Here is a 24,354-nt window from a genome sequence, read left to right on the forward strand (position 1 = left end):
CCCTGGAAGTGTTCAAGGCCAGGCTGGAGGGGGTTTTGATCAGCCTGATCTAGTTGAAGATGTCCCTGTTCATTGCATGGGGGGTTGGACTAGATGCACTTTAAACATCCCTTCCAACCCAAGCTATTTTATGATTCTACAAAAACCAACAGCCTTCGTTGACTGTAATGGGAGCTTCAGTTGTGGTCATCTAAATGTAAGTGGCTTTTATCTGCTAATTGAATCTCACTCCAGAAAACCCTTGATATTTGCAGCCAGTGTCAGCAGGACAATGAACTTGCTGTGCAATTTGCCTGAAAGGACTAACACAAGCCATTGATACAGGAACAACAGGACATTTCTGCTGGAGTACTTCTGAGATACCGTATTGGACAGCTAGTTAATGGGGGAGGTTAGTGAAGAACAATAAGAAAGATTAAAAGAATCAATTTTTTTCTTCACAAAGAAAGCTTCACTTAGTACACTCAGGAACAGAATTTGATAATGAACTCTTCACACTAGCAGACAGTGATGTGTTGTTTTAAGACTAGTCATGGAAATTAAAAACATGTAACTAATGAATCTAGATTAAAGTGAGGGTAGTTAGCTGTTGAGGTAACTTAGTTATGGTTTATCTTCCAAAGCTGAAAATGCTTACCAGATCCAAATACAACTATCACATTTGAAACAGAAATTAACAGGGAATTCCCTTTTGTTTTGTTAGACCAGAGGTCAGTCTCTCACCCAGTCCGAACAGATGGGCTGGCGGGTAGAGGGTCCTGTTGCATGAACCTGGTATTGTGCTTTGAAGTACATTACACAGATTTGAGATGTTTGTGGTTCTTTTTTAAAATTTCTCTTCAAAAGAAAACCTGTCTAAGAAAACATTTTAGATAAAATACATATTAAACTCAAGATAACACTAAGGTCCTTCTCAGTTTTGTTGGATCATTGGTTGGGCATGTGTATGGAAATGGTGTATCAGGTTTAGACTCTTGCGTGTTCTGTATTTGGTTTTGTACATAGACATTTATATGTATTTGTCCTGAGTCTGGCTGGGGTTAATATTCTTCATAGCTTCTCTTGGGATGCTGTGCTTTAGATTTGTCACCAAAGCAATGCTAACAACACACTAATGTTCCAGCTATTGCTGAACAGTGTTTGCACAGTGTCGGCTCTGCCTCTGCCCTCCCAGAGTAAGAAATAGGCTGGGGGGGGCGGGGCGGGGAGTGCAAGAACCTGGGAGCGGACACATGGCAATCAGACGGCCTGAACTAACCAAAGAGAGATTCTGTAACACCTATAATGTCATGCTCAGCAATAAAGAGCGAAAAAAGGGGGTTTAGTGATGTTAGCCATCTTTTGCTCAGGAACTGGCTGAGCAAAGGTCTGCTGGTGGGAAGTGGCAAGTGATTGCTTTTGCATCACCTGTTTTTCTTTCTCTCTTCTCCCACTTCTCCTTTGCTTACTAAACAATTTTCTCTTGACCCACAAGTTTTCTTGCCTTTCCTTTCCCCCCTCCGGGGCAGAGGTAGGAAGTGAGTGAGTGGCTTTGTGGTGCTTAGCTGCCTGCCTGTTAACCCACAACAATATTTTATATGTATATAAATGTGTATGGATACATATATTTATAAATATATACATATATCTCTCATGGTCTTCCTAAAATGAAATAAAAATCTTCATGCTTTGCTGAGTAAGTTAAACTTCATTGTATGCAAATGGAAGATGATTTGAAAGTGTTTTAGAACAATGTGTTAATTCTTATCCACTTGTCAATTTACAATATCTGAAATTCTCATTTTCTTACTGCACTTTAGTCTCATCTTCAATGGACTGATTGTACAAGTGAAGATAATTGGACTGATTGGAGAATAAATTATCTCAATGCTAACCCGAAACATTAGCTTGTGAGACTGTTCTCTAGTGGATTATACAATTAAATGCAAAACAAAATATTTAGTCAGAAAAATTTGATGTTGGATACACAAAATATAATATTGTGAATTTAAAGTAGAATTTAATCTGTATGTAATGTTGAGAGTGATCTCTCTGTGATGGCCAAAAATACATAATATTGTAATACATTGTTTTCAAGTATTGTTACGGATCTTTGGACCTTACAGTTTAAGTATTGTGTATATCAGCTTTACAGCCATGAATGAAAACTTTTTCTTTTAATCAGGATGAAAATAATACAGAGAATGCTGTCAGTTCTTCAGATGCTGAGAAACAGGATTCTCCTCCACCAAAGCCTCCACGGACCCGCAGGTAGTTAACTATGTTAATATACTATTTTAAGCTTACAGATTGACATACTTCATAAATAAAAAGTAGAATAAAACTACTGACACTATGAAGACTTTCAAGATGCAAATTTTTTTCTATTTAAAAACAGAAATACACAGAAATAGGAGTCTTGCAATTGAGTCTGTAAATATAAGCTTTAATATCTTTGTGAAATCTGTGTTTGAATATACAAATCTTGCCATGACTACATATGAGTACACCAGCATACCTCTTTAGTAGTCAGACATGTTAGATCTGCCTGTTCATAATGACTTAACCCTCATTTTTGGAGGCAAAACCATAATGAAACATATCCATTTATTTAAGAAAATGTTACCTTGCAGACAAGTGCTGCTATTGACTAGAGTATGCTGACAAAATGCTGTTCTTACCGAGAAGAAAAATTGTTCTCACCAATCTTTTCATTCAACAGAAGAAAAAGAAAATTCTCTGTAGCTCTTAAAATATATAGACTTGACGTTAAGAAAGCCAAAAGTAAATCTGTACTAACAGATTCATCTGCCTAAAATGGGTACCCAACCTGAGCCTTGGAGAGCTAAAGAAGCGACTCTCCTGAAGTAAGTGCCTGAGTTCCCTAGCTACTTTCTAGAAGGCTTGTAGGGACCTTTGGTAGGTGACCTTGCCTGTGCTACAATGCCTGTAGTTAAATAGACATTTAAGGTAAGCACTTACTTGGGTTTCCTAAAGTTGTAGAATGATGTAAGTAAACCACCAGCCAGTTAATATTCTTGCATGACATTTAGTCATGTAAGGAAAGTAGTTTTGCTGCTTTAAAATGTAATCAAACTGGAGTAGTGCAAGGTCAGGTCAGTAGTGGGAATTCCTGTTCATTTAATACTTTAATGGTTAATGGTAGAAGATGAGAATTAACCACTTCTTTGCAGTACTGCATTTGGTGGGGTACAAAATGATGTGGTGAAGTGAGCCCATTTTTGAGAGACTAGCAAGATGACTACAGCAATTACACAATAAAACAAATTCTAACTTCTAAATTTTCTAGGTTTGATAAAGTTGGAGGTTTAAATATGTGCATATGTATGTAGAAAATATAATTGGACATAGCCATTTGAACATTGGTGACTCAGAATGGGTACCAAGCAGCATGTGTGTATATTCAATATTGCAACATCATCATCATGTCACAGGAATAAAACTAGTTTGAAACTGGGTATGGCAGTGTTCCACTTGGCTATCAACTAGTAAGTTGAACCAGATCTGGGATATTGCATGTGATTCTAACACCCATTCTAATGAGGATATCAGAAAACTACCATAAATGGACCTATTGCTCCACTTCTTTAGTGGCCCGTGGATGGTATTTACAATAAGATAACTTTGGAAATAATGTATGATGACAACCATTAATGATACGGTAGGATAAGAATATGAGTAGCTGTTATATGAGTAGCATTAGTTAAGTGAAGCCAGAAGTTAGAGGAGAATACGACATTGGAGAAGAGATGTGGAAATGAGCTGGGGCTTTTCACAAACAAATGGCACGGTTTGTGCTAGGTAGCTATTATAACTTTTACCTTATTTAGATTGATGGTAATGTGATTTTATTCTATTATGTAGATTAAGGTGATAGCAGAGGAGTCTGTTAACTTGTGTTCACGATGAGTTCTAGGCTCTTCTTGAAGCTTAGATATGATTTCTGTTCAATACGTCATTTCCTTATTAGTGTTGCTTGACATAATCTTAGGTGTATCTAGGTTTTTATCATTTTTACATATTCATGTAATATATGCATAATTCATGTTTTAGCACACATCTGTCTTATCTGTATCACATTGTTGTTTACTTGCTGCATTAACTTAAAATCTTTTAATCTGTCTTAAAGTCTGGTCTTTTTTGGGCCCACTTCCATAAACTCGTACTTTCCCATCTGCCAGCACTGGCAGGAAGATTGGTTCCTTAGAGGTGAATAAATACAGGCTTTTAGCAAAGCTATTGTCCTTTTCAAATGAAGATTATTTTTGATCAACAATTAATTATGCCTCTTATGGAAGATGCTTCTAAGGAAAGACTTAATTTGCTATTAGTCACATCTGCTCAGAATACCCACTGATGAGCATGTTTTTTCTTGATGTGGGAGGTAATTTTACAAATCTGCAGCCTGATTCAGTCAGGACTTAGGGCCAGGTTTTGCATGTTGTGGATGCTCTGGCGTAGGTTCACATCCTTTTCCTGGGGAGGATGGGAGAGCAGAATCCTTGAAAGATTCTAATTTAATCCCCGTATGGAGAAGGAAACTGTTAAACATGATATATCTCCTTATTACATCTGTAGCTCTTTTCCCCAAACCATTCTCTTACCATTTTTTTTCATGTTCCTTCCATTATTTTTCTCAACATGACTGTGCCTAAAAATACCTTGGTACAACTATTTTAAGTATTTGCCTACATCTTTTCTGTAGTGAATGTTTTCAAGTGGTGTCTTAAAGTCATTGCCTTTACTGATAAATTCACCTTCAATAGGTACTCTGAAATAATCTAGTTTAACTCACATTTTTAGTTTGATTTAGAATTTTTGCTGGAAACTTAAAATATGTTATTCAGTGACATTTTTAGGTTGCCAGCCACGTGTGTACTTGAGTTGTATGTGCACTGTCTCGGAAGAAGTTAGAAGCAAGTTGCTAAAGTTAACTTTTTTTTTTTTAAATGGAATAAGGCTTTTAAATTCTTTACATGCTGTGTTGTAGTTGGCTTTAGAACGTGTAATTAGTAAAGCAACTGGCATTTTTTTTTGTTTTTAAGGGAAGGTTTAACGGTTGCTTTTTTTTTTTTCCAAAGCAGAAGGGATTAGGTTGACTGATACCGAACGGTGCTGCCTCCCAGCTTGGCTTCAGGAGAATGTGCCTGAGGTGATCCTGACTGAGCAGGAGGAGAATTGGTTGAAATCTCTTGACCTCAGGATGTTTGTCTTCCGTGTGCTGTCAGACCAAGCTATGTTTGCTTAGATGATAATGATTATGATTCGTGTGAGTTGTTTTCTGACGGCCCTGAGGCTGTTTGCTGGATGAGATGGTGACATCTCCTCTACAGCCCTTTTCAGTGGCTAAACACTCCACACATTGTAGAATTTTTATAGAAAGGTGGCATTCTCGCCTGTCTCTTCTCTCATTTGTCATCATAGGACAGGCCATCTCTGTATTATCTTTAATTTTGTAGAACTCTTCCTCTTAAAGCGTAGCTAGTATCAAGTTAACTCTCATGTCTGTACTAAGTAAGGATGAGATGCCACTGAAGATTTCTGCCATATAAGATAGGAAGCTTACTCAGAGGAACACAGGGGTCATTAATCCTTTTAGTACTTGTGTTGGCCTGAGGATGTCTTGCAGAAGGTGTGCGACCAAGTATAACTTCTAATTGTTCTTTTCCTAGGCTGCTTTTATGTCTGTCTCCTGGAAGTTACGAATACCTTTAGGCTATTGATAGTAAATCGATATTAAATTGGAATTTTGTTTACTTTTGTTACCTCACTGTGAAGCATCTAATTGTACTTGTTTTGTGGAGGTTCTGGAATTGTATTGCCTTCCAACCTTTGGTCACCTTGTAATGCTTTAATGTAATTCATATTTGCTGTGCAATATGCTAATGTAGTCATTTAGATTAATGTCTATCTGCATTTGAATGTCAACATTTAAAAAAATTCAAATAACATTACTCCTTGATTATTATGAAAGCGAACAAGAACAATTCATGAGTGCATACATCAGCATCTTATTCTAGAAATTGCTTGGCTTTGCAGTTTCTAATCACTTCTTGTGAAAGTCACCCTGAACTTACATCTCTGTTACTTTCGTGGACTTGGTGGGGTAGAAAGCATTGGTTTAGGTGTGTTAACTATTTTCAGGTTAAGGCAGGAAGAGGGTAAGGAAGTTTTTACTTTTTTTAGATGTAAGACTGTAAAGAACCAAAGTTTTAAATTTGCAATTTAGGACTGTACGTGATCTTACATGACTGTACAGCTGGAGTTTTTACTTCAAACCTAGAAGAATGATGGTACTTCAGAATTTAGGGGGAGCATCTTAATACCTTTAAGGAATATTCCTTTAAATATTTGTGTGTTTAGTAGTTCATTCTAAAGTATTTGGAAAAATAATACTTTTAATCAGGCTTGGTTATAGAAAAATCTTTATTTTTGAGTTCAAATGCAATTTGAAAGAAATGGAGAAACTGAGACAGACTCACAAAAAGATGAGGTAACAACTTTTTTGTATGCAGTGTAATGAAGAGCTCCATCCTACTGTCTGAAGGAGAAAAGGTAAAATATTGTAGTCGTTACACTTCAAATTATGCTTGGACTTCAATGAATGACATTAAAATACATTTCAAGGGTCACGTATAATTCTGTTTTGTTTCAAGCCCTGCAGAACCCTCTGTTTGCATCTTCTGCAAAGGTGAGATAAAAAACATTGGCTGGTGTTCCTTGTTAGTTATCGCTCTCAGATTTGTATGACACCATTGAAAAGCCAAAAAGTCTCATGTAACTAAATTTTACAAGAAAAATTCACCAGTTTTTTTATTCATTCCTTATACTTTTATATAAATTATCTGCAGTATAGCTTGTGACAGCTTCACTGAACTGCAGCTTTTCTTCCACGTGGATGGCAGTGATTTAATGCTTCAGCCTGCTTACATCGAGTTTAATTTTCCTATTTTAATTGTGAGGGAGGATGTAGAGCTTGGTATCTATTTTTGGCTGATCATAGCAGCTGCATTCCATGACCTTGGCATCACTCTCTTTTTTTATTTGAAAATAAAACCCTACAGTATGCTGCGTAGAGTAACCATGGATTACTTAAAGGTTTTTTTTTGTTTTGAACACTGGCCAAGTTTCATCTAAATCTGAACCTGTGGTGCTCTGTTTTAATAATATAGCTCTTTTCCATTGAGGCTAGATTTTAAACATTCTAGAAATTTAGACTATATTGCAGAAAAAGCAAAAATAGTATTGCCATTGCTTTATTTCAGTTTTGATTTTTTTTTTCCATGTTTGCATCTTTGGTGGAAAGCTGTAGGGCGTCTTTATTAATTAATTTTATTATGACAAATAATTAAAATATTATTACCTAACGCATGGTTTACCTTACAGCTGAGAAGGCATTAACTTTGAGGTCTTTGGCACTAAGGCACTGCATTGGCTGCTCAGGTTGCGTGGCAATAAAAATGTATGAAAAAGCTGCCTTAATCACTTAGGGAATATCTATATGCAGCTATGTATGAGGAAGTGCCGAGGTAGTGGAATTACAAGGTAATCAGTATCAGTTGTGTATGAAAAGACACTGTCGAGGTTGAGTTGTGACAAGGCTTTCTATTTTTTATAGCACAGTGTGATTTTACAAATGTACTTGAGAAATGCTTGCTTTTGTAATATATAGAAGCAATGCAGGATTAATTTAAAGGTTTAATACGGGAAAGTTACTTCTCTTAAATGGTTTGGCATTTTTTGGTTCACTGACTCTTTTGTGTCTCAGTATCCTCTTTCATGAGCTTTCTGTTAGTTTCCTGGCACTTTAAGTCAAGCTGTTTTTACTATACTGTCTCCTGTTGTTTGGAATAATACTAGTAGTTCATCTTCAGATAATTTTCTGCCTCTGGGGGTAGAAGTGTCTGTAGAGCACAGCTGTTGGAGGAAGTGCCCAAAGAAAGCATTATGCAGCAGCTCAAAATGCCCAAGATTTTCTGGCAAGAGTATTAGGAAAAGCTACTGCCAAACAAAGACCTCTTAAAGGTATACATATCCTAATATTTTTGCTTTGAAAATAATGTTTTTGTTTCTTTTTACAGTGCAGAACATGTGAAATAATAATACTGTGATGTCAGTAAAATGGAAAAATTGTTACATATTCAGAGAAAACCAGGAAAAGCTTGGTGGCATCTATTTCCTTAAAAGAAAAAATTTACATCAGTGTGCTATTTGGGCATCTCGTTTTGTGAGGATGGATGTTCTTCAATATTAATACAGCAAAAAATTATCTTGATAGATAACTTCTCATTTGATCACTGTAAGCTTGTATTTAATAGTAAAGGAATGAAATTTTAACTTCAAATATAATAGGGAATATTTTAATAGCTCTATTTAGCTGCATACAAGGAAGATTAATCAACTTTTGGGTTGCTGACTTGTGCAATATTTCCTGTATCATCAGTTCCATGCATACCTCTAAGGGGGCTGTTTGTATACATGTGGGGTTCTGTTTACTAGTGAATCAAATGGAAGAGTGATTTCATTAAACAGTAATCAGTGATGAACTTCATGAATTCTGACTGGTATTATGGGTCTATAATCTTGTCATATCTAGTTGAATGCTAACTTGCTTCTTTAGCTAATTGTAATGCTTAATGGTATGTCTGTACCAGATAAGAAATTCGTTTTGCTGATTGCATGTATGACTCCGGGTCAGGAAAATGAGGTCAATGAGGGAAAAAATTCATTTTCAGTAGGAGGATTTAGTGGAGATTACTGATGAGCATCGCTGCTGGTAAAGGGGGCATTTAATCATTTATCCAAGTAAACTCTGTCCATCTCTTGCTGTCCCTTTGTCTCCCCCCGGAACAGAGGAGAGAAATCCAAGGTAAATTCTCCTGTTCTCCTTGGTGTGTATTAAGTTGGAGCAAGACTGACTTTTTTTTTTTTTTTTTTTTTGGCTCAGCTTACCTTTACAGATTCAAACAAACAACTTATTCTCGAGCTTTCTCATTTTTCAAGAACACCTAAAGGCAAACCAGTTCCCAAATTACTTTCGATTAAGTCGTTTGGATGTACTCTGTATTCCTCCTGTCTCAATGTAAAGCAAAATAGCAGTATCCAAGCCCGGGTTGGGGAGGAATAGAATGAATTTGAGGCCCAGCCCTTTGTGACAGGAGTCAGACAGGCAGAGAATGGAAGAAGGCACCTGGGAGAATTGCAGGGGGGTCTGGATTTTTCCAGATACAAACATAACTTGTAGAAGATCATTTGGAAGCTGGGGAGCTTGCACGAGTTCCGTGGGTGGGAATGTTCATAAACTGAAAATCGAAACAGTTCTCTTCAGTTTGGAATCCATTGTATGAGGATTTTGGTTACCCAGCCCATACTGCTAGAGCTCCGTGCTAATAAAATCACAAGGATGAAACTCGCACTGTAGTCTGTCCCAAGGTAGGTATGCTTTCAATATTGTAGGAGATTCAAGCGTGAGGCTTTTTTTGCATAGGTTACGATAGTCTCAAGAGTTTGCAGTGGTGAAGTCCTTTTCAGGCCTTGCTTGCAAGCAGGGGAGCTAATAGTATAGCTTTGATTCTGTTCGTGATGTGACATGCAGACAAGTAATGAGAGCCTGTCTGACGCCTTTCACCCCTGAATAGGCAGTCAGGAATTCTTGTGCGGTTGTGTGGTCTTTCGCCCTGTTCCCTGTAACTCTTAAAACCAAGCCCACTGTTGGCTTTATTCCAGTGTAACATAAACAGCATGTTTGATACTTAATGTTTTTTGTTTGTCTTAGATAATGCCCGTAGGGAAGAGGTAGTAGTTCAATTTTGTAGCTGTTGGATTATTTTTATTTATTTGTCTGTTATGCTCTCCAGTAACCTTTTTGAAAATATGATCAAGACTTGAATCACCCTTGCTTCTTCCCTCGCTGTGTGACAAAGCTAGGTGGGCGTGTGTGAGCAGTATGAGAAGAAACCTTACCATGGATTGCTGGATAATGCAGTACTGAAAGGATGCAGAGCGTAACTTGGTACTCTGCATTATACTTATAAGCCTTTCTACTTGTTTTTTTTACATTAATAGTTTCTTATTAATGTTGGCTGAGAAGGTGGAAGATTCTTTGGCCTATAGAGTTATGTTACTAGCCCATGTTCTCTCAAGTAAAAAGGCTTTTTCAAACTTAACAGGAGCAACAAGAGGAAGATGGAGAGTTTTCTTGGAAAGCCAAATGCCTTAATTAACAAGTGCAGGAGACTGATGCTAACCTTTGTCAGTCTTCAGAGTGAAGTGATTGATTTATCAAATTTCAGAACCTCTGTTGTAAAGTATTTATGTTTTATAGTTGTCCAAGATGTGATAAAAGCAAGCCTTTTCTTTGGTCTCCTCTGTCTATGGCTCTAAACAGTCTTGTTAATGTTTTGGCAGTAGTGACAGCCTTTCTCTGTCTAGGTAGTTGCCTGATTAAAAAGGCTTTGAAAGACATGCCTCTTATTTCTGATTTTCTTACATGTGTTGACTGACTGTGCTGATCCAGCTGAGATTTCTTGGAGCTCCCCTGCAGTTGCTGGAACTTATTGGGCCTATGTTAGGCTTTGTATTTCAGACTGGGCTTCCTCTGTGAAAGATTTGTAGGAGCAAGACAGATAATGGTAGAGTTGGATGTTTCCTGGCTGCTCCATGTTGAATGGCAACCTCTATTTGGATGCCAGATTTCACCTACAATCTCTGAAGGTGTGGTTTCATTGTGTAGCTGAGAGATTTCTTTTTTCCTCCACAGAATCTGTCAAGTCTCTAAAATATAAATACTTTTCCATTCTCATTCTACATCTGAGTTAGTATTGTATGATTAGCTATTACTGCTATCATGGAAGTTCCATTAGCCTGAAAGCACAGGGCCTGGGGAATATAATCTGCATGTCATCCTGCTGGTCCTTACAGCATGAGAGTTGTTACTGGCACACCTTCTTCCAGCCCTGCCAGGCGTGCTGTGTTCTCCCAGGTTTTACACAAGCGGAGCAGGAGAATACTGTCACAGTGATCTGTCATCTAGCAGGTAGTAAGAGTTTTTGCCTTTTTGGAAGCCTCTGCTTTCTGGCTTTTGGTGTGTAGCCTTGAATTAATTTGCAAATAAGAGTCTATTTCACAAGAGTGCTGTGAACACTCTTCTTGAATAGATTCAGTTATTCAGCTTTTTGGATCATGAAAGGAAGGTACAGTCCAGGTACAATCTACCGGTGACTTTACTTTCAAGGGAAGACAATGTCCTGCTATAACCTTATCTGAAAGGGAAGTTTCCAAGTCTGATGCAGAGCTGGATTTGGGTGATTTATGGTGACTCTGACATAGATTATTCAAAAAAAAAAAAAAGGTATACAAGGATTCGGCTGACTCCTGCTTGTTCAAGGGTATTTGGGTGCTAGAACCACCTGAATTTGTCAGTAAAGACTCTGTGACCCTGGGAACTGTCTGTTCCCCTTACACAGAGTGATGAGAGCATCTGTCTTCTAAATATGAGTCGTTGACATTATGTGCTGGCCTGTGTAGAGGGTTTATTAGTTCCCATGAAGGACGTCTCTGCCAACAGCAGGCAGTGATCTGAGCTTTGTACATAAAACGCATTGGTTTTGCAGCTCAAGCATGTGGCCAAATTGCACTCCTGTGCAAACCGTAGTCCATTGTGCTTTGATTTACTTGCCTGGATTGAAAGTATAATTTCTTTAAATGACTTCATCGTGTTTCTCTTCCTGTCACGCGTTTGTTTTGCACCTCAGTTATCACTCTGCTATTAGTCTTATCTAATGAAAAAGTCTAAATATTTTTAAAGACTGAAGGAAAATGCCTAATTCCTGTTTGTAGACAAGCTGGTTGTGCAAAACGTTTGTGGTCAAATATTCTACATCTAATCTGAAAGTAAATTTACTGTGTGCCTGAAGAGCTTCTCCTTTTAAGTAGCTTAAGATGAGCTGTAATAAAAAGTGCCGTGGTCTTACTAATACACACTGTAATTTGGATCATATATTCTACTGTGAGTGGTTTCTATACAGTGTGTACCTCATGTCAGGTAAATTTGGTCTGCATCATTAGCCTTACAACTACGGGGAAACTATTAAATATGTAAATATAAAAATACCATGTCCTCCTGGACATGTGCAGAAAAATAAAAATAAAGGAAGATATTTGGTATTAAGCAGGCTGTAAGGTTTTTTTGAAGAAATTTTTCTTGGCTTTATTGAAAATTTAATTCCGTATGTCTAGTTCCTCTGAGCCCTTCTCAAGAAAGACGAAAGCAAAAAAAAAAAATAAAAGTACTGAAATCCTGCCACAAGAGGGCCTTTCTTACAGAGTCTTTGAAAAAATGCTTCTGGGAAAGGATGTGAGCAATCTTTGAACTATCAGTGAGGATTAGTTGTGGGCTGAATGTGCGTCTTTGTGATGTTCTGAAGGACATTTTGAGTGTGTTGACTTAGTTCTTGCCTGCCCCATTAGTCATATTTTATAAGCATTGTCTGTATGCAGTGGAAGCACTGCTTGGAGTTCAGTATTGATATGAAAGCATTACTGCTGCAGAGACAGATGGAGACAGCTAAAATAATGTCAAAATACAGAAAACTTAAACAATTTTGGCTTTGTGGTTTTTTTTTTTGCAGTTGCCTTGTAGAGGGAGACGCTAAAGAAGAAATCTTGCAGCCTCCAGAGCCTCAGCCAGTACCACCAATCTTAACACCATCTCCCCCATCAGCTTACCCAACGGTCACGACTGTGTGGCAGGACAATGACAGATACCATCCAAAGCCAGTTTTGCACATGGTTTCATCAGAGCATTCAACAGACCTCAACGAGAATTACAATAAGTCAACAGAACATTCAGGGAAGAACGAACCCAGTGAACGGGCAGAGAAAAGGCTGGAGCGCAACTTAAGTTTTGAAATCAAGAAGGTACCTCTTCAGGAGGGACCACGAAGCTTTGATGGGAACTCCCTGTTGAACAGGGGACATGCAATTAAAATCAAGTCTGTGCCATCCTGTGTAATTGATAAGAGCTTTAAGCCACAGGAACAGATTTCAGGGGATTCATTTGTAGCTGCTTCTCAAAACTCATGTGTGGAATGCAGCGTGCCACAGTCTAGCACAGCCTTAATACCTTCACCGGAAAGTCTGCAGAGTCAGCAGGTTTCTGATACTCCACCAAGACCAGATCGTCTGCCTCTGACAGAAAAGGGACATGCCACGTGGTCACTGCATGGGCCTGAAAATGCACTGCGTACGTCAGTGTCTGAAGACGTGTCTTCAGACCTCTTGTGTCATGGTGTTAAAACTCTCTCTCTGGTATCCAACACCACAGTTGAACACCCTTCAGGTGATAATGTTGATCATACTGCTATTTCTGTTCGAGCACCCCTCTGTTTTACTAATCCTCTTCATTCAGACGATTCTGACACAGACGAGATGAACTTTGATGGAGCCATGAGCAAAAGCGCATCTAATGTTTCAACCGCAAGTGCCACAGTTTCTGCTGCCACTAATACTGAAAACATTTCTGCCAGAAAAGTGTTGCCAATGTCTATTGCTAGGCAAGACTTAACAGCAGTAACACGTTCTGAAGATGACAAAGGTAGGTTTCATTGTGGTTCAGAAGTGTTACTCTTTACGCTGGTCGCATCTGTACAGTTGGACAACAGTAATTTCTTTAAAATGTAATTTTCTAAATGTAAATGTAGACAGAGTAGTATGGCAGCTTCTTTCTCCCGGTTTTTGGTTTGCATCTGAGCTATGTCTGCTACAACGTACTACGGACCTTGGTAAGCTGCTTCAAAAGCTTTATTGCAACGTATGAATGCATTCTTGATTGCAGGTTACTGCGTTATTGGTTGGCATGCTTTTTTTTCTCTACGTCAGATTTCATAGTGTTGTCTATAATAATGCCAGTTTTGGTATTCAAAGTATTTTAAACAGTCTTGTCCCAACACACATCATATTTGTGCTTAGTGGCTGATGTGCTAGTCCTAAAAATGTGGGTGTAACTTCCTTCACTGCATCAGTCTTTGAAGTTGCTTGTGATTTGGCTTCTGCATTTTAACAGCATTGTAAATATTTAGCCTTGCTTTAGCCATTTTATATTCAAGTTGTAGGTCTTTGTACTCTATCTCAGACTCAAGAATATAGGGTTAGATGGCTTTGCACCAGTGATCCTAAACTGTGTTTTATAGTGGCTTTTTCCTTTTCCTACTTGTTGAGGACTCTTCTGTCTGGAGCTGGGGATGTGGGTACAGTCATCAATGAAGTTTGTCTGTGAACTTACCAGCACCCCAGTTGCCTAACTGTAGCTGTTGGTGTTCATGATCTTATCGCATAATTAAATCCTCTTTTTAATTCAAATGAAGTGAAAAGTAGTTGTACCCTGAGGTTAAAAAAAACCAAAGCAGCAGCCACCCCACAACAACAAAAAACCCCAAACTTAAAACAAGTGCATACTCCGTACTGATCTTACTTGCTGGTTTTACAGAGTCTATTTCAATAAATACAGGTTTTCTTATGCTGTATAGTAAACTTGAGATGGAGCAGGTCTCAGAGAAGGCGCTTTGAACACAGTGGCTTGAAACGTGATGGAGCTGCTGTCCCTGCTGCTGGCACATTGGCAGGGCAAGCTTCGCCACTTCATTAGTTACACACGTCTTCCTCTTTTTATGGATCCTGTGTAGAATACAGTTGTCAGATGAGACTTCTTAAGGCAGCAGCTACTTTGAGCTGTTTTAAACCTTTAATTTCTACTCCAAAATTTCTGAGCAGGCCGAAGTGTGGCTTGTGCTGCCAGAACAGCTTGCGTAGTACGCTCCTGAGAGGCGAGACTGGGGACACTGTGGTGCTGGCAACAACGATAGCTGTCTCCTCTGGCTCCTGTTTACCCTTCTGGCTAGTAAACCTTAGAGTAGGCTATTTAACTGGCTTGTATCTGTGGGGTGGGAGCCAGCCTGGGTGGGACTCGAGATGGACTCGGGAAATAAAACTGAGACTTGGGCTTTTAGAGAAGTGGCTAATGTGGGGCTTCCCTAGAACTTACTGCCGCACGGTGCAGGCCTGAAGAGCAGCGTTGCTTTATGTCCTTGCACCATGCAATCAGCTGTGCTGTATTGGCTTTGGAAGCAAGTGTGGCTGGAGACGCTTAAGAAAAATACAAATCGCTGCTCATCAGCAGTAAGTTGCTGTCTCAGCACAGCCGAAGAGCTCATACGTGTTTTCAGCACCTTCTTACCGTGGTTTGGGAGCTTCATCAGAGGTTCAGTTGGTAGGCACCAACTGTGTATGCCTGTCAGAAGAGTTCAAGAAACCAATGTGTTGTAATGAGCTGAACTCTTACTTGCAGTGGCTGCAAATAGACATGTAATGAACTGCAATTAAATTACAATAACTACTGTGGCCACAGTTATTGGCCAGTTACTTGTTCAAGAAGGAAATGATACCACTCCAGTGCAGGCTGGTAATTCTGCTTATATTGTGTTGCTGAAAGAATGAAGAAAACGTGTTCATTGGAATAGCTGAGGTTTTTCTTTCTCCAAATGATTTAGACTGAAAGTGTATTCCGCTTTTCTTTCTTGCATCACATCCAAACTGGTTCTTAACCTCTTAATGTGAAGATAGTGTTCTTAACACAGGGTTACTCCCAAGGTGTTAGCATGGTAAAACAAAATGGTTTATAACATTTAGAGCAAATTTTCCTTTTGCTTTAAATTTCATACCGAGTTTAGGATGATCTCACATATCAAAAGACCGACTTCTAAAAATCTAGGAGGAAAATTTAAGTGTGTGTTTTAACTTATTTAAATGTCATGTTTGATTTAGATGCTGATATTAGTGAAGATTCCTCTCCCCCGCTCCCAGAAAGAACACCAGAATCATTCGTATTAGCAAGTGAACAGAGTGAGTTTTTAATGTTTTGTGATAATCAGGGGTAAAATGTGAAATGCATTTCAGTCTTGTGTTTGAATGCCTCTGCTTTATTCCATTATAAAATGGAATGAAATCTAGTGTGTGGAATGGCTTATCTCGAGGTTTAACTTTCATGAGCCCCTGTACACAGTCAAATTATTTCTCACTTCTGACTAGGTGTGCTGTTACAAGATATTTTAGTATATTGGAGACTTCAATATTGATTTTAGCGGAGCTGGTTTTCAGTCTGAGGAGTATGGAAATGAGATACTGTGGGGAAATGCGATACAGTTGGGGAATTCCCCAGCTATTTTAGGAAGTTTCCTGCGGCTCCCAGGTAGGGAATGGGAAAACACGTGAACGGTGCTTACCTGATTCTCCTTTCCTGGGCAAAGGAAAGAGGATGACGTTTCATACTGCCCTGCATCTAGTGAACAAGCCCAGTTTATTTAACAGTTTGCTCTTTGCCTGTATCAAAAGGGTAACCGAAAAAGAAAACTGACACTTAAAAATGATGTGCTTTTACCTTCATATCTCATTCATCAAGACAGTAATGGCATAATAAAAAAAAAAATTTAATTGAAATGAAATGATGAATTGGGTTGATGTGTGGTATCTTCCCAGAAACTTACTGCTGGTGTAGTTATTTACCGAGGCTTTTGTTTAGTGTCACTTTGTGAAACTTTCAAAAATTTTTTTTGCCAAAGTAGTTAATATAGGTATTTTCAGCATAAAAACATTGAAGTTTTGTAAATATGTTCATTGAGCATCATAAGCATAGGTAGTTCAGAGTCAAAGTGATCCTTTCTTTGTATATTATGGGCTTGCTTCTTTTTTGTAAGAACAAAAGAAACAAAGCTTTTTTCTTAAAAAAAAAAAAAAATTAATCTTTTGGGATCACTAAACCCACTTTAATTTTGACTGTGCTTTTGTGTGATGTCAGTAAAGCACAGGTATGGTTGTCCTGACTTGTATGTTTTCTTTACTGAGTATGTCTTTTTCAGATCTACACAGCTGGTATAACTAAATTTTTCAAACATTATTGAAAGAGAAGCTAATCCTCCTATTCTTAGGAATCCCCAAAAGAACGAAATGAACATCCACAGTGCAAACACGGCAGTCTTCTGTTTTGAATTATGTTGTGGAGTCTTCCTTTATCTTGAAAGCTCTTCATGTGAAGAGAGATTCATGTTTTTACAAGCGTTTAGTTTAAAAAAAGTTGCCTTATAGCACGTTTTTAATGCTGCATCATGGAGAGAACTCAAGTGTGTTGAGCTTGATTTAATTTTTCCTAGGCACGCCCTTGCCCAAGCCAGTTGTGATTGCACAGTCGGAATGGAGCATATTACGTGATCAGCATCTCCCCGAGCAGTCAGTCTCTACAGTGAGTATAGGAGACAAGTCTGTACTAATCAGTCATTTCTAATTCGGTTGAGAGCTACAAAAAGAAAATACTTACTTGTGAGAAGTTACAGCTGCTGATTGTCTGCAGCTACACAGACTACACAGCTCTGCCTGAGCTGCTGAACTGATGTTTAAGTGCATGTTTTCTTTCCAGGAAAACTACATGATTTTCTAAGTGCAGCAATATTTCTAAAAGTCATTCTTAATATACCTTGAATTATGGCTTTAAAAGTGTAAATATGCCGCTTTTATGGAGCGTGATGCCTGCCCTTAATGGATCACAGGCTCACTCAAGCGGGAGGAGAACTGCAGTTTCTCCTCTAACCTGCTGCATGAGGCAGGGACTCAGACCAGGCTGCTCAGGGCTTTATCCACTTGGGTCTTGAAAACCTCCAGAGATGGAGACCCCATATCCTCCGTGGGCAACCCATTTCACTGCCTGACAAAGTTTTTTCTTATATCCAGCTTTCTTTTAAACAAACTCTTTTCTGCCCATCAGATTTCACTTTTCACATCAGGCTACTAGTTGCTCAAAGCCGTCCAGCATAAACAGCTGGCAAATCTTCAAGAGCGCATAAATCCTCTTTATATTCATGCCTTTTTTTTCATGCACCCCCAAAACACTTTACAGCCACCTTTACACACCACTTAAGCATTTGATAAAAAAGGTAGATGTGAATTTTCAGGGACTGTACATTTAGTATGGGAACTAAACCACCTAATTTTGCAAATAATTTGTAATGTGACAATTTAAACTACTTATTAAATATTAAGTAAGATTCTGATAGTAAATTCTTTATTAACTACTGCAGTGGGGTTTTTCAGTGTTACAGCAAGTCAGAAATGTAGGAGCAAGTAGATATTTCTATAGATTATGTATATTTTTTGAAGATGTTTTCATCATCTTAAATTTCTGGTGTTCTTTTAGTATTTTGGAAGCATTTTATAGAATTACTTAAAATATTTCTCATTAACAGGGTTTGAAAACAACTTCACCTGTACTACCTGGTAAGTGATGGAAAAGATTTTTATTTTTTTAATATGAAAAGGCATGTTATTTCCACTTGTTAATCTGTCCAGTAATCCCATAAGAGTGGAAAGTTCAAGTGACCTAACCATTTGAACTGATAAACTGTTTTGGGAATACTCTTATTTGAAGATTAGGAACTACCAGGGAGAAACTTTTCTCCTGGAAGTTGACAAATATTTCGTGATCTAATCTTGAAAGAAATGTCTCGGTATGGTTGCTTTGAAAGCTACGTCCAACCCATGATGCTTTAATTTCATTGGCAAATCTCTAAAAATTACAGTAGTCTTGCAACAAGCCCATCTCTTACATCAGAATACACTTTTCCTACTGAACAAAAATTTGTCTGAACTCTGCTTTTGCTCTGAAGATATCCAAGTATATTGTCAGAACTCTAGCATTTCTGAAAAGGCCTTCTGTTTCTAAAGCTTCTAAGATTTTTCTGACGAAGCAAGTTATGAATCTAATTTAAAAATCAGTGTTGAACTTTGGGTATGCTAAAATAATGGAGATCAAAAATACATATGCATTTCAATGCATATAATAACAATATTTTTTCAGCTTAATTAGAACCTTCCCATGTTATTGCAGTAGAAATTGTAAACATTGGTGAATTTCTTGAATTTCATAAAGACAGGAGTAAACCTGAAATAAGTATATATAATTATGTTGCATAGTTACCAAAGTCTTTAATTTTTGATCTTCTGAAAAGGCTTCAGTAAGAAGTGCAGTCCATCAGCTCATGTTTAACTTTGCAGCAGCCAGCCTGCAGCCTCAGCTGGAAGTTTGTGTCTGCCATGTATCCTCTGCGTGTGCTTGAACGGGCTTGTACAGTCCGTTTGGAGCTGCATGTTAAATACCCGGTAGCCTTTTTAAAAATAAATTAGTTTTCAGAAATACTACAGATGTGCTAATAGGGTGATTATACAAGTAATGCCACACAGTTACTTGACATGTCGTCTTAAGCAGCTTTGGTTTAGAAAGAACAGGAACAGATGCATTTATATTGATGTATTAAATGGTACCGTGAGCTCTTGCTATAAATAGGTGCTACAATATATCCATACAAAGTTTAAAAAAAATATCCATATTTGGCGAACAGGAATGTGTCACTGTCATTGAACATCTGCTTCATAAACAATTTTGATATATGTTTTTTAATAAATGAGAAATTGGCCGTTAAATCTTTATTTTTGTAAAGACTATTTGATGCAAGTCGTGTTTTGGACTGAGCTATACTTAAAAATAGCGTTCACACAGCGCTGACTCAATGAATGTTACACTGAGGTATTTGTCTTTTCCAGATCATCCTGAAAGAAGCAACAAAACACCAACTGACGTTTTACCTCAGATTTCTTTTTCTGATACAAGAGGTCAAATTTCAGAATTTTCTGCAGAAGTAACAGATATTGGTAATTATAATTCTTTCAAAACTTAATTGCTAGACAATTTAAACACAAGATTCATTAATGTTACTAACTTGGATAGCTGCTACTTCTTTCTTCCTGCCTTGTCTCTTCAGCATCACCGGATGCTGAAGCTCCCGGAGTGAGTGGTTCAGTCATTCTTCACTTTGTTTACTGGAGTGCATGAAATACAGAGTTAGTCAAATGACATATAATTTCTCTAGAGCATTGAAAACCATCAGATATAATACCTGAGAAAACTGCTTTGGTACACAGAGAAGGGGGGAAAAAATCATCAATAAATGATAACAAAGGCTGTAATACTGTATTTACTGACAAGTATTTTCAAAGTGAGGTTTAAATAGTGAACTATAATTATATACAAATTCTTCATGTGTGTATTTCCTATGGCCATGGTGCCTTTAGAACTCCTAATGCTACAAGTCATTTTCTAGCCACGAGAATAAGCCTTTTCTGTAAGAGCTGGAGCATTTCTTACATTGATCCTTCTGACCACTGCCAACGTTTGTGAGACTGCCTCGTCCGAGGGGACAAATAATAAATAATTTCTTTCCTTAGGTTTTGGTAACCGCTGTGGAAAGCCCAGAGGACCAAGAGAGCCACCTTCTGAATGGACATGATCCAAGAACCAATGGACATACTATCCATAAATTATACTGGAAGACTCAAGTGCCACTGAGGACTAGAAAAATAGTATTCCACTTTTTTGGGGGGCGACTAACACAGAGCAGTGTAGATCTAACTACCGAATGGTACACACTTACAGTACATCCCACGCAAAACCTTAAACATCGTTCACAGCAGTGGATTCCAGTATTACAACTTAACTTTTTGCTGGGGCCATCTACCTGCCTTATTACACTTAGGAGAAAGTATTACATATGATTTATTTTGTAACTTCAAGTATTATTGCCTTAATGTCTTTTAACCCTGTTACACGCTGCTTGTAGACATATGTTAATATAGTAATACTTTCAACAGATTGTGTTTATGGACTACTTTTTGCTAACGTTTGATTACCATGTATGCATTATTTTGTATATGTACAGGGCAAGTAAGTATATAATTTGATAAAGTTGCAATCATAAAATATTAACAGAAGATGTAAGAAATCTCTGCATGATCTAAATTTTTGTGTACCTTATTTGTAAATTATTTGCCCTGAAGTTTTAGAAAATAGTTTCCGGGGTTTTTTACAAAAAATTGCTGGACACACTCAGCCAGAATTACAGGTTAGCAGAGATGAAGATTGTAATACATTTTGTAAATTGTAAGCAAAAGGTTATTTTTATATTATATACTGTTTAATTGTCAGACCTAATTTGTTCTGGTTTTCATCTAGTCATGGAGATTCAGTAAGTGCCTTGGAACAGTATTGAATTCTCTTAGCCTGTGTATGTTACTTCAGTGTTTTGAGTTCATCTGGAATTAGATTATAAAAAATATTTGTATGTTTCTAGTATATTTGATCTGCCAGTAAAAGAGAAACCATTCTACATAATCAACACTCCTTAGTTTTCATTTTAATGTTTCATCAGTTGCAACTTTAGAAAATGCATCTCTCTCAACTTTCGGTATAATGGGGTTTTACAGTTTTAATATGGCGTGTTTCTAATTTGGGAAAACCAGAACACACTGGTGAAAGGACTGTTTAAATACCACTGTCTTCTCTTACAAATGGTAAATACCATTTTTGTTGTTCAGCGACTGTGTATGTAAGAAAGCAACTTATATGAAGGTTCACATAGAGCCCTTGCAGCTACACTGTATCTTGGCAATATATTATGTCAAGAGTTAATCCTTATAAGGATTCTTTACTTAAACTTTTCTGTAATACAATCTTTAAATTAAAGAAAGTCAAAATCTCACTATGGGTGTTTTTACTCTTAGGGAAAAAAACCCTGTTTTCGGAAGCATCCTTCACTAAACTGGAGTGAAGGATGGCAGCCTGGCTTAGCTTATAGATCTTGTGCTTGAACAAAACAGTGACCCTCAGGACCTTATTTTTAGTAACAACTTTAAAAGTTCTGGCTAGCACTAATGCCAGAGGAGCGAAGAAGAAATCTCAGAGGAAAAACATTTATTTTAAGCAGTGAAACTATCTATTAATCTGAACTTCAGCCATGGAAACATTATGTCTAATTTACTACTTGCACCTTTTAGGGCCTCTCCGCTAAAAGAGCGCTAATGCCCAGACAGCAGCCCTGTTACAGCTTCCAGAAGGTACATAACTTGCAGTTGCTGTCTTTGACTGCAGATTAATCGCTGTGCATTTGGTACCCATGACAGACTGCCGAGCTGGGGAGCTCTTTCAAGGAGCTGTATGCACTATAAATACTTACCTTAACTTCCCATGGATGTAGCTTGGCAATTATTCATTTAAAAGTAAATAATTCAATGATGTATGCCATTTGGGATAACCTATATCAGCTGGATTCCTGCTTTGTAAACAGTTGAGACAGCTGGAATGTCCTGCAGTTGGCTGAAGGAAGTTGGCCTGAACTTGGGTCCCTTTCCCCTGCACTCAAGGTGATTAGCTCAGACTTTCACTCTTGCAGACCTCCTGCGGTTTTGTAATGCCTGACAGGCTGTCATTACCACCGGACAGTCCAATCGGTGTAACTTTTTGAAACAACTGTTAAATAAGAAAGTTTCCAAGTATGTTTTCGGTGTGCTTTTTAAGGATGACAAAAATCTGTGTGGTATATACAGGCCATCCGGTAACGTTTAATTAAAGTACACCCAGGTTCATATTTTTTCCCTTAGACTTGCATGGATTTGGGCAGTATTCCAGACTGAGTTCATCACAGAAAGTTCTCAGCCTTTCTTTACTTTGGTGATACGAAACTGCAGTTGTCCTGTATGGATTTCTCTATCCTTTGACAGATCTGTTTCCCAACTCGCTGTTGCCCGCTTACGTTCATCTGAGCTTTATATTTTCACCTGTTTTATTTCAGGTGAACTGACAGCTTTAAGTGCAAGGCAAAACCTGCCCGATGGCGTTGCTGTCTGTATCCACGCTATGGGTGGTACGGAGATAAGCGTGGGGCTGGGTGCTGTACGCTGGGTAGTTTCACATCGTAACTTCGAAATGTTACGCAGTCCAGCAGCTTCTTCCAAAACCAAGACCTTTCTTTGCTGTGATTTATTTGAAAATTAATCTAAAGGGGTTTAGAAATATTATATTAATTTGCAAATTATCACTGAATACAGATCTAGACCAAGTTGTTTTATATATATTTTGAAATCGGTCATGGAATAGTTTTTCCTTTTGTTTAGCTCCAGTCTTCCACGTTCCTTCAGTATTTTTCTGAGATGCTATTTATTAAATTGTCTAAATGTATTAGTGTTGGACAAATCATGCAGTAAATTATCACACCAAGGGAAGAGCGAGTTCTCCATGTTTTAGAAATGTAAGTACTCAAGTCTCAGAAGAAAGCTGACCTCTAGTGACCTCTAATGTCACTGCTTATCTCTCTCATGCAGCATATTTTAGGTTGTGTATTGATTTTGCAGTTAGCTTTCTACTTTTCAGTGATTAGAGCATTACTTTAGCATTTTTATTTTTTATTTACTGGTAGGAAAGCCTGCTGCGTTTATCTATAATTTTCCTTAAAGAAGTTTCGAATTTGGGAACTGTGCAGAACAATGAAAAATCCCAAAGAATCACCTCTGGGGTTTTGTATATTGAAATCTTGGATTTGGTTTCTTTGCAGATGAATTTCTAAAAGAACAAATGCAGATCAAGTGTGACACGGTGACTGGGCAGCGTGGTAATGCCATGCTGCAGGAGTAGTTGCTTTTAGGTATAGATCATACTGTCTTTAAACAGTCTTCTGACAATTGAACACTTCAATATTTGCGTTAGAGGTTTAAACTGTGTGTTTCAGGTTGTAATTCCCGCTGTGCCACATAGCACTTGGTACGAAGTGGAGACTTCTTTTAATAAGCAGTAAGTACACATTCCATGTTTCTGATAGAGTAACGTTACCTCTGCTGGTTTATTCCAAGGTTGCTTAACACAATAATGTCTCTCACCTACTTCATTGTGCTTCTCACATACTTGATAAGACCGTACCGTGGGTGGGAAGTGGCTCCTCCTGTGTGATCTGGTGGATGTGGAAGGAGAGTTGCACAGCAATTAAAGCCTCTTCCATCAGAGTCGAGCAGAGGCTTTGGGTTGTGAAGGAAGAGCTGGGCAATGAGTGTCTCTTGGAGCATCTGCTCTTCATTGTACCTGGGGATTGGGAAGCTGGTTGTAAGGAGGGTGGTAAAGGAGGATGGTTTTAAGGCAGCGTTGAGATTAGGGAAGCTCTGTGTAGCCTGGACACTTCTGGAGCTCTTTGAACCAGTGCCAGGCAGACCACCCACAATCCAGCTGTAGCCATTCATAATTAAATCAACTCCTGATTAATGTAAGACAGTTAAGATGTTCCAATGACAATTGGTCAGAACAATTGCGGTTGTTGAAGCAAGGGTAAAAAGTGAAGTTCACGAGCGGTATCCGGGAAAAAACAATATACAAGTTGCTTTTTCATTATTATAATTTACGGTCTGAAAATATTCTTTCCACTGCTCCATCACAGGAGA

General features: G+C 38.0%; 1 protein-coding gene across 1 annotated transcript in view; it reads left to right on the top strand.

Annotated features, from left to right (window-relative positions):
• PTPN12 (protein tyrosine phosphatase non-receptor type 12) overlaps window positions 1-21,267 on the top strand; it is a 78,313-nt gene extending 57,046 nt beyond the window's left edge. The window contains exons 12-18 of the mRNA XM_074168245.1: window positions 2,165-2,250; window positions 12,630-13,594; window positions 15,820-15,897; window positions 17,202-17,290; window positions 18,288-18,318; window positions 19,642-19,749; window positions 20,323-21,267. Of these exons, the coding sequence (XP_074024346.1) occupies window positions 2,165-2,250; window positions 12,630-13,594; window positions 15,820-15,897; window positions 17,202-17,290; window positions 18,288-18,318; window positions 19,642-19,749; window positions 20,323-20,384 (1,419 nt within the window). The 3' untranslated portion in view covers window positions 20,385-21,267. The remainder of the gene's footprint in view (window positions 1-2,164; window positions 2,251-12,629; window positions 13,595-15,819; window positions 15,898-17,201; window positions 17,291-18,287; window positions 18,319-19,641; window positions 19,750-20,322) is intronic.
• Window positions 21,268-24,354: the final 3,087 nt, after the last annotated feature.

This window comes from Numenius arquata, chromosome 2 (assembly GCF_964106895.1).
Source record: "Numenius arquata chromosome 2, bNumArq3.hap1.1, whole genome shotgun sequence".
Taxonomy (NCBI): Eukaryota; Metazoa; Chordata; class Aves; order Charadriiformes; family Scolopacidae; genus Numenius; species Numenius arquata.